The sequence below is a fragment of the Chrysochloris asiatica genome, unplaced genomic scaffold, assembly GCF_000296735.1.
Source record: "Chrysochloris asiatica unplaced genomic scaffold, ChrAsi1.0 scaffold00372, whole genome shotgun sequence".
Lineage (NCBI taxonomy): Eukaryota > Metazoa > Chordata > Mammalia > Afrosoricida > Chrysochloridae > Chrysochloris > Chrysochloris asiatica.
In genome coordinates, this window is record NW_006408890.1 from 126,409 (window position 1) to 137,482 (window position 11,074).

Genomic DNA, 11,074 nt, shown 5'->3' on the forward strand with positions numbered 1-11,074 from the left:
TGTGCCCCACAGGGTTCTCAGTGGATGAGTTTTCATAAGTAGATCCCACTCATGGTGCCCCGTGTGTGTCAGAGTAGAACTGTGCTCCACAGGGTCCTTAGTGGTGGATTTCTCCTAAGTAGATCCCCAGGCCTCTTTTTCGGAGAAACCTCTGGGTAGGCCCAACCCCTCCAATCATCCATTTAGCAGCCAAGCATGTTAACTGTGCTCACCACCACAGATTCCAAGGACAACCTAAGCGTTCTGACTTTTTGCAGAGCAGCAACCACAAGACACACACACACACACCCAGCCGGGGAAAGTGCCTGCCTGCTGCCCGCCTGCCACCCCGGTAACCAGCCACAAGGCAGCCCAAACAACTCAAAACAAAGGCAGCCGTGCGGACATGGGAGCTTTACACGTGTGATCCGGGGACAGAAATAGATGCGCCTGCAGGCACAGCTGGCCAGCCCACATTCTTTTCAACACACGCAGGCGGAGGGCAGACACATCCAGGCAGAAGCCAGCCCCACGGAGCTCACAGTGGCTGCCCTCACTGCCAGGAGGTCACGTGACACCTGTTAGAAACACGCCCGCTCCCATCCGGGGCACGTGGGGTCCCAAGTCCCCATCCAATGCTGCTCTGCCACCTGGGCCAAGTGAAGGGTGCGTGGGGGGTGCTACTTCTGTAATGGGGTCTCACTGGACAGCTGACTACTCGATGCACCCACAAGGCCGAGTCCCCGCCCCTCTGAGCAGAACATGAACCCGGTTTCTGTGTAGGGACTGAGCGTCCTGGTTACTGAGAGCGCAGGTAAATTCCCCAAGGAGTCCTAGTGGGACAATGGTTAAAGCGCTTCTCTGCTAACCAAAAGGTCGGTGTTTCAAACCCACAAAGAGGTTCCATGGAAGAAAGATCTGGCTATCTGATGCCTTAAAGATTGCTTGGTCACCTGGGGTCACTTGGAGTCAAAAATCAACATCACACACCCCCACTGGGTAAATTCTCCAAGGACACAGCCCATCATCTGTGTGGCTTCGGCCACACTGATATTCGTTCATTTGTACGCACGCAAGCACGTACCCATGTACGTACGTACGTACACACGCACGCACACATGCGTTCTCTCTCCAAACTGGCTGCAGACTGCAGGGGATCTAAGTTTGCTGAGGGTGTCGGCGAAGGTGACACGGGGCAGGTGGCAGACCTGTGAGGCACAGGCCCCAGTCACATCATTCGATGGTGTTACCAGGCACCTTGGGTTCCTGACAGGGGAAGAAAGTGGGAACCCCTGGCCCAGCCTGGGGAGGGAGGGGTTGCAGAGTATGGAGGGAGGTGCAGGGGGCGGGGCCTCTGGAGCTCCTCCCACCGCCCAGGAGACCACGGAGAAGACAGTGCAGTGTGTGCGCCCCTCCCCCAGCAGGCAGGCCGTCCGTGGGGATGGCTCAGTGGTGACTGACCAGTACACACTGAGCCCGGTGTGGGGCTGCAAACGGGGCTCCTGTCTGGGAAGGGGCCTCACATGGCAGGACCAGACTCGAGGTCGTGAGGCTGAGCTGTGGGGGCTTCAGGAACCTGGGACCAGATGCTGAGCACACCCCTCATACCCACACAGGCTGCGGGGTACAGATTCTCACGGGAGTGAGAGGAGGGGCCAGAGTTCCGGCCAGGGGACCTAGTCCTGAGCGTCCCTCAGAGCCAGGAGGTCGGGGAGTGGCCGGCACATAGGGGACCTGGAAGGGCAGATGCACGGACACAGGCGGGGACCCGTGGGCACATGAACAGAACTCAGGCTCAGGATGGTTGCTCTGCTCTGTGTCCAGCAGGGACACTGGGCAGTGAGGGAGGACACAGGGATGGTCAAGCAGGGCCTACAGTAAGCCCTAGGACAAAGGGGGCAGAGACCAAGAAGCTGCTGAATCCCGCTCCAGCCCCCTAGCCTTGCTGGTGGTAGGAGATGAGAGGACCATGCTGGTTCCTGAGAACCCACCGCGATGTCAGGCTCAGAGGGGACAGCACGTGGGTCACCCCAAAGAGAAAGGACAGCAAACAGGAAGGGCCACGTGCTCAGCAACCCCACGGGATGGGAGCATGGAGCCTTCTAAATAAAAGTCAGATTGTTGGGGATGAGAAGATGGGCCCCACTAGCAAGGGGCCCTCTCGGAGTGGGGACGTTGGCCCTGAAGGTTAGACCATCACACTTCCGTATGTGTGTGTGTGTGTGTGTGTGGGGCACCTTAAACATCAGGACACTGGCAAGGGCCCATTCAAGGCAACACTAGAGTAGGGAAGATGACCCCCTCCAGAGAGCACCCCTGAAAAGTACTGTGAAAACAAACAGGCTTTCCACAAACAGAACCACACAGAGAGAAACTCATTAGATGTGTGCACTGGAGAATGGCGACTCTGGTGACAGCAATTGCTCCCTGGTGGGGGGTACCTGCATGAGGCCATCCTGGCTGGGAAGCTAACAGGAAGCCTCGATTTACCAATCCTGCGCTGAACCTGGTAGAGCAGGCCGGACAACAGCAAGTCCTCCTTCCCCTGTTGTCCAAACCAGTCAGCCATGAGGGCTTCTGCTTCTCAGGGTCGGGGGAAGATGGTTTTATGAAGACACATTAGAGCCATTTCTCCTCTGAGGGCAAAACTTAACATTTGGAAGGCTGGAAGGCAAAGACCAGATACAAAAATTCAAGAGATAATGTAGAAGTTGAGATGCTACTTAGAAAAAAATTCCAATGAAAATATCAAGGAGCGGCTTCATTTGTTTTTCAACGTAGCCCACTTTGATCCAGTGTGATTTTTTCAGCACCAGGTCCCCAGCACCGAGCTCTTTACCCACGTTGTCACCAGGCCTCCTTGCTTTAACTGCAGGTTAACGTAGCGATTATGAATCGGGATGCGAATCTCATGGTCAGCAGTTCGAAACTACCATATGTTTCGCAGGAAACAGATGAGGCTTCCTGCTCCAATAAAGATTTACAGCCTTGGAAACCCTGTACAGGGTTGCTATGGGTCGGAACCGACTCCACGGTTTATAACCACAACAACACCCCTAAAACAAGATGCCAACATCTCCCAGGGAAGATCCTGCGCCTTGCCGCTCTCTCTATCCACACTCAAACCAAGAAGGGAGCAGGTTCAATGCAACTTCAGTCTCTCCAGACCCCAAACACCAAGAAATGACACTGAGAACCAAGCTCATCTTTTCCATTGAGAAACAACTGTGAAGTGGCTTTGAGAAACACACACACACACACACACACACACACACACACACACACACACACACACACACACACACTCTGCAGATACAAGGGCAATTTCATGCCTCTGAGTATTCTGACAACTTGGATTCCCCTTCCAAGCCGGCTGGCTGGCTAGCACTGACCCCGTGAACTGCCCACCGTGGACGGTCGGCCGTGACACCCTGAGCGGACTCTGACAAAGCCTGAGACAGGAGCAGCAGGGACAGCTTGTGCTTAACACTGAGAAAGCCAGGCTTTCTCCCCTCTGTAAGGAGCCTGAAAGCCCCTAGCTGCTTACTAACAACGCGCAGTCCTTCGTCAATTTCAAATCTCTGCGCTGCTAAACAGGAAGAACCATTACGGAAAATCTGGCCCTGTGGGCCGTGTGGGACTGCTAATCACAAGATCGGCGGTTCAAACCCACCAGCTGCACTGTGGGAGAAGGATCAGGTGGTCGGCTCCTGCCACGATTTAGTCTCAGAAACCCTGTCTAGGCGCAGCTAAGAGAGAACGCGGAGTCCATGGCGGGAGGTTTGGATCTACTACTTAAGTCCCTGTTTTTCTGGTGAGGACGCGGGAAAGCAAACACCGTGTCTGCAGCGAGTTTTCCGGAGTTGGGGGAGGAGGAGAGTGTCCCCCTGGCGACTCGGCAGACACCTAGAAGCCCCGTGGAAAGGCGAATAAAGGAGGGACAGACGTTCCCGCGCTCCAATGTCGGGCCACAGGCCACGGGAGCGCACAGCCCGGGAGAGTCTCCCCGCGCCCACTCGGTCTCGGTCTCCGGCAGGGACACACAGACAGGCGGACAGACAGAGGAGGCCGACAGGCGCACCTGGACCTGCTGGAAGGCCTTGAGCCGCTTCTTGAAGCGCGACGGCAGCACGAAGTCGCAGCCACGGGCCAGCAGGGCCAGCTCCTTGCGCACGTCGGGGTCCTGCCGCAGCGAGCGCTCCCTCAGCCGCATGTTGTCGGCTCTCATGGGCTCCCGGCTCAGGCGGCCGCACGGCAGCTGCGCGGGGCTATTCTGAGCCGCCGGCCGCGTTCAGCGGGCTTTAGGGGTGGCGGCGGCCGCCGCCGCTGGGGAACCGCCTCGGGCACCGGCGCCGGGCCGCACGCATTCCACAGCCTGAGGCGGGCACATGGCCGCGGGGAGCCACGGAGAGGCGCCGGGCGGCCGGGCTCAGGGTGCCCAGTCGATCGCCTGTCCTGCGGCGCCGAGCAGAGCGGCCCCTCTCTTCTCTCTCCCTCTCCCGTCCCTCTCCAGGGGCTGGACCTGCTCTAGGCCCCCAGAGGGAGCTGTCCGCATAGCGATCCCATTACGTGGCAGCAGGGCCTTAAAGTGTCCCATGTCACTGTGTCACTATCACCACACACACAGCCCACAGGGAACATCCCCCAGGACCACGGGCCCCTCAGTTCACAGGGCCATCCCCTCACACACACCTCACATGGACACAGGCTCCTCACCTCAAAGGGCTGTCCCTTCACACACCCCACACAGGGCCATCCCCTCACAAACACTCCCACAGAGCTACACATCATGGGCCCCGTTATTACACACACATTTCACAAGGAGCATCTCTCAGGGACAGTCTGACACTTCACACATGTCAGAAGAAATGCTCCCAAGGAACATGGGCCCATGCATGTGCGCTCACACACACATCACGGGGAATGTCTTGAGGGACACGGGCCCTGCTACCACACACACATGCCATAGGGGTAGAGGACCCCGATCAAATACACACACATCACAGGGAGCACCCCTGAGGGACCCGGGCCTTGTCACCTCACACACATATGTATGTATACCATATACATGCACACATATGTACACCACAGAGACTGACCCTTAGGGACACAGGCCCCTCACCAAACACACACACATCACAGGGAGCACCACTACCATACACACGCTGTAAACACACACCTCACACATCACAGGATCATGGGCCTGTGACCTCACACAGGACACACAGAACACTAAGGAACATGGGCCTATCACGGCGCATGTACTCAAACACACATACACATGTATCACATGGAACGTGCCCGAGGAATCAGCCCGTCACCACACACATACAGGACGGTCTTGGGACAAGCACAATTTTCATAAGACACAGAAAACAAGAATAAAAGAAAAAAACCTGAATATGTAAAGAGTAAAACTTAACAAAAATACAAGTCACATGTTGGGAGAAAATATGTTTAAAACATACATCTTAGAAAGGCCCTGTATTCACAGTACGCATAAGGAGTCCTTGTTGACATTTAGTGCCATCGAGTCAGTTGTGACTCATAGCGACCCTGTACAGGGTTTCCCGAGGAGTAGCTGGTGGACTTGAACCACTGACCATGTGGTTTAGTCCAGTGCTTACCTTACAGCGCCACACCAGGAGTGAATCCTTACAACTGGATGATAAACAGACAAAGTTGAGATGGGTTAGAAAAGGAGGCGGAATGGAGACAGGAAGCAGGGAGGAAGTGGGATGCGGGCCAGTGAGTTTGGAGAGACACCGACAATGACAGGAAAGAAAATGTGGATGAACAGTTCAATGGAAAACGGATTTGCTCTACAAACCTTCACCCAATTCACAATAAACAGTAAACTAAAAAGATAAACAACCCACTTAGCTAATGGCGAAAGATGTGACCACTGGGAGAGCCACAGAGGCCAAGAGGGTCCTGTAAAGGGGAGACGCAGACCCAAACCAGGTGCGGTGCCTCATCAGACCCATCGACAGCAGGACCCCCAAGGATGGCCCCTCGGGGAGGACGTGGAACAGCAGGACTCTGACGTACCGCTGTCTGGAAAGGTATGCACAAGCTACCACACTTAACCACAGAGTAGCAAACGCCCACCAAGGCCTAAATGTCCACAGCAGCCGTTTGTAACAATTCAAACGTCCACCAGAATTCAGCCGGTAAACTCTGGCGCGGGTATCCACACAGCAAACAGACTCACAAACACATGCAAGGATCCCTGGGGGCACAGTGGTCAAGCACTTGACTGCTAACCGAAAGGTTCATGGTTCGAGCCCACCAGGTGAGGAGGAAACATGAGGTGAGCTGCTGCCCCTATAGTGATCACAGCCATGGAAACCGTGTGTTGCTGTTGCTGTTAAATGCCATCGAGTCGGTTCCAACCCTATACATAGAGACCCTAGAGAGGGTTCTCAAGGAGCAGCTGGTGAGTTTGAACTGCCAACCCTGTGGTTGAAACCGACCTTGTGGTACAGTGCTTTATCCCACAGTGCCACACTAGGGCCCCATAGGACAGTTCTAGTATATCATATGGGTCACTATGAGTCACAATTGACTCAACAGCATCCAACAACAATGAATACACGTTCCCTTGTGGTTGGATTCCAGTCACACGTTGCTAATTAAAGAAGCCGATGATTCCACTTACAAGAAATTCTGGAAATGAAAACTACGTTTCTGCTGAAGCCAAGAGGTAGGATGCTGCTAAGGACAGTTGCAGGTTTGAATCCATCCACAGGTATTAAAAGCATGCTCTGTTATTCTACTTGGAGTCCTGGTATGGCACTGTGAGGTAAGCACTGGAATGCTCACTACAAGGTCAGAAGTTCAAACCCACCAGTTGCTCCTGGAAATCCTATACAGGGTCGTTATGAGTCAGAACTGACTCGATGGCACTTAACAACAACATACATGCACTGAGAAAATCTACTGCAAAACACTTCTTTAAAATTGTAAAGAACAAACATGTCACTTTGAGGACTAAGGTGCGCCTGACACCAGCCTCATATGCTTGTAAAGAAGACCGAAGGGGAATCGAGGCCTCTGAATGATGGTGTTAAAGATTACTGAGTATGCCATGGACTACCAGGAGAACAAAGACCTCTTTCTGAAATCAAGTACAGCCAGAATGACCCTTAGAGGCCAGCCAACCTGGCCAGGTCAGCAGAGATGCCGCTCCCTCAATGTACACACCTACCGGCCCCCACCTTCCCCTTCCCCAAGGACCAGCCCTGCACCTTCTCCCCAGCCGTGTGTCCTCCCAAGTTCCAGCCCACAGGACCCTTCCATGGTGACTCCTATTGCTTGGAGCACCTAAGGGGCTGTTTCCACTACAGTCAGGGTTCCTGCCTGGTGTGCGGGCTCGGGGTCCTTTCAGGTGTCGCCACGCCTGTTTCTATTAGGACTGAATTGTATCCCCCGCCCCCAAGAAAGAACTGTGACTCCTAATATCTATACCTGTGAATGTCATCTCATCTGGGAAGGGCTTTTCTGGATCATGTCACCAAGGCTGCATGAAGTGTAAGTAAGTGGTGGTTGTTAAGTGCCATCGAGTCCATTCCGCCTTTGTATAGGGTTTCCGAGAAGTGGCTGGCGGATTTGCACTGCTGACCGTGTGGTTAGCAGCGGTTCTACTACAACGCCACAACAGAACTCCGTATTAGTGTAGAGTGTGTCTGAATCACTCTCCTTTGAGAGAAAAGTGAACACACAGATAGGGGAAGAGACATGGCAAGCCACGTGAAGATTCCCCAGCAATACAACTCCAGAGACAAGGACCTTCCTTTCGAGCTGAGAGAGAAAGCCCTGCCCTTAGACGCGGTGCTCGAATTTGGCCGGCCAGCCTCCCAAAGTGTGAGCGAATATACGGCTGTTGCTTAGGGCCACCCGTTCAGGGCATTTCTGTTCCAGCGGTGCTAGAGAAGGAAGACACCGTCCACGTTCGGAGCAGAGGCCTGAGGACATTCCCAGTCCTAACAGTCTGTACTAGCAGACACAGAACACAAAACCACAAGAATTCACTTTAGGGTGCTGGCTGGCTTTCTGTCATGGAAACTGTGGTGGCTTGCAAGAAGCTGTGAAGCCGGCAGCGATACCACCAGTATTTCAAATGCCAGAAGGGGTACCCATGGGGGACAGGTTTCAGAGAAACTTCTGGACTAAGAAAGACCAGGAAGAAAGGTCTGGCAACCTACTTCTGAAAATCAACCCATGAAAACCCCACAATGGGATATTATCTGAGGCTTCAGTGTGCTTGGACACATGATCAGGAGGGATCAATCGCTGGAGGAGGCTATAACATTTGATAGAGTGGATGGACAGTAAAGGAAAGAAGATGGACCGGCAGTGCCCTCGGAAACACCCGTGATGATGAAGATGGCAATGCAGGGCCGAGAATGTTTCATTCTGTTGTACCTAAGGTCTCCATAAAGCCAGAGCCAACCTGATGGCAACTCACAACAATTACAATCTCAGCTTAGAGGGCGAGAGAGAAAGAGTGACAAGTACAAGAGAAAGCTTTGTCTGTGCCCTGGCATTCCCTGTGTAAACGGTTTCCTCAGAAACAAAAATAAATGCATAAGGGATTCAGGCTGGTGTCTGAAGCACACACCGATGACAGTAATGGGCTCTAGCAATGAGCAGACAGGTGGTCCAGGGCAGGCAGTGTTTCATTCTCTTGTGTGTGCCGGAGCCAACGGGACAATGCACAGAGATGGAAGTTAAGAGATGAGTCCAGGAACCCCCCTTTCTGGATCTGTCTATCTCCAGGCCACAGACTTCAGCGTAGCTTTCAACCCAGCCTGGGACCCTCATTTTCTGGAAAACGTTCAGGTCTGTGAGAGAGTGTCCAACAGCCCCAATAACTGAAAACCAAATGAGTTCTCTGTACTCACCTGCTTCTCACGCCCCACAGGTGGGAGCCGTAAGAACAACCGTATTAACATCAAGGAACTCTGGTGGCACAATCGTTAAGCACTTGGAAAGTAACCTAGAAGTCGGCAGTTCAAACCCACCCAGCAGCCCCACAGGAGGATGCGCTGTTATCAGTGTGCTCCTTGTAAAGATGTCAACCTAGGCAACACTACGCATGAAGCAGTCCCATTCTGTCACATGGGGTCACAACCGATTCAACAGCATCCAACCACCTCCAGCAGCAGTGAGAAGGAAGCATCGAGGCTGGCAGGGTGTCCACGTCTAACTGAGCACCTTTCAATGTCCTGACCAATGTTAAACACAACATCCCTAGTATTTCAGGCCTCACAAGTACCCCTAGGTGCACAATACACAGCAGCCATACATGCTTGCACAAATACCAGTGTATCAAACTGCAGGAAATGCTCTTCTTGTTGGTTACCCTGGGTTTGATGTTCCTGGCCACCTTATGAGTCGGAGTAGAACTATATTCCAGGGTTTCTCACAGCTGGTTTTCAGAACGGCAATGCCATTCTTTCTTCCCAGATGCCTCAGAGGGCACTACGACTAAGACTCTTATGGTTAACTTTGACATTCTCAAACCCCAAACAAAACAAAAGACCCTCTGCTATCACGCAATTTCCGACGCTATAGGATAGAGTAGAACTGTTTCTAAGGGTGTCCAAGACTGCAGAACTGCACAGAAGCGGACAGCCTCATCTTCTACTGTGCCAAGCCAGGCCTAGCAGTTATAGACAAATTAGGGATAAACCTCTATCATCACCAGCAAAGGCAAGCAGAAGAACAACGGGCAAACGGGTAACAAAAATCCCACTGACGAACAGGGACAAATTTCACAGTGTGACCGGTCTGGGACTGGCACGAGGGAGGATACGCTTTCCAGTCATACGGTCATATTTCATCATTTTATGATAAAACTTCCATACTTAGCACATTCAGGTGCCTTGGTGGCGCTCTGGGTCAGGCACTGGAGAGCTAACAAACAGCAAGTTAAGCAGTTCAAACCCACCAGCCACTTGGTGGGAGAAAGATGAGGCTGTCTGCTCCCATAAAGCTTTACAGCTTTGGAAACCCTACAGGGTCGGAGTGAGTTCGAATCCAGTCAGTGGCCATCGGTTTGGGTTTTGATTCTAACTGAAACGGGCCCTGGTGGTGCAGTGTTTAAGTGCTTGACTTTTAACAGAAAGGTCCGGATGAGTCGGGTCTGCTTCCTTAACGATTTACAGTCTAGGGGACGTAACTGAGCAGGCTCTACTGTCACATAGGGGGCACTGTGAGTTAGAATACATTGGACAGCTACGGGTTAATGGTCTTCAGAAGTAGTCCTGGTGGCCCAGTGGGCTAAGCACTGCAAGATCGGCAGTTCAGACCCACCAGCCACTGCGTGGGAAGAAGACGAGGCTTTTTGCTCCCCTAAAGATTTACAGGGGATCCTGGTGTGGCGCTGAGGGTTAATGCGCCAAACTGCAAAGCTGTTTGAACTGCAAGGTCGGCGGTTCAAGCTCACCAGCTGCTCCTTGGAAATCCTATACAGGGTCCTTATGGGTCGGAATGGACTCGACGGCACTTAACAACAAAGATTTACAGCCTCGGAAACTCTATCCAGGGCCGCTATGAGTCGGATGGCAGTGGCTTTGGTGCATTTTGGGTTTACTTCATTATTTATTGTACCTGGTGATCTGGTGGCGTTGTGGGTTAGGTGTTGGGCTAGTAACTGAAAGGTCAGGGGTTCGAATCCAGGTAGCTGTCTTCCAAATTCCTTGGCAGAGATGTGTGAGTGGTTCTAGTGCTGCATCAGTTTGTTCAAACATTTCAATTGCTATTCCATCAATTCCTGAAACCTTGTTTTTCCTCCACAAACTGTCTGCTCCCATAAAGATTTACAGCCTGGGTATCCTAAACCGGACCGCCGGCTACGAGCGCAAAACTCACGGGCAGTGGGTTTAGGGGGCTGGACGGTGACTGCGGAGGCAAGCCTCGTCCACCCCGAGCCCGTCCGGAGGGGCCCCGAGTTACCTGTGTGCTACTAGCGGAACGAAGAGAAACTTACTACTCTCGCCCCCGCCGACCTCCGGGTCCCCCGGGCGTGCGGCCCGGCCCGGGGACTGCAGGCGGCTCCCAGGGGCAGCGCGGAAGCCGGGCTGGGGCT

General features: G+C 53.2%; 1 protein-coding gene across 1 annotated transcript in view; it reads right to left on the bottom strand.

Moving 5' to 3' along the window:
• The window catches only part of PPP2R3B (protein phosphatase 2, regulatory subunit B'', beta), a 35,846-nt gene that overhangs the window by 24,550 nt on the left and 222 nt on the right, over nt 1-11,074 (bottom strand). The window contains exon 2 of the mRNA XM_006876261.1: nt 10,976-11,072. Coding sequence (XP_006876323.1) covers nt 10,976-11,072 — 97 coding nt within the window. The remainder of the gene's footprint in view (nt 1-10,975; nt 11,073-11,074) is intronic.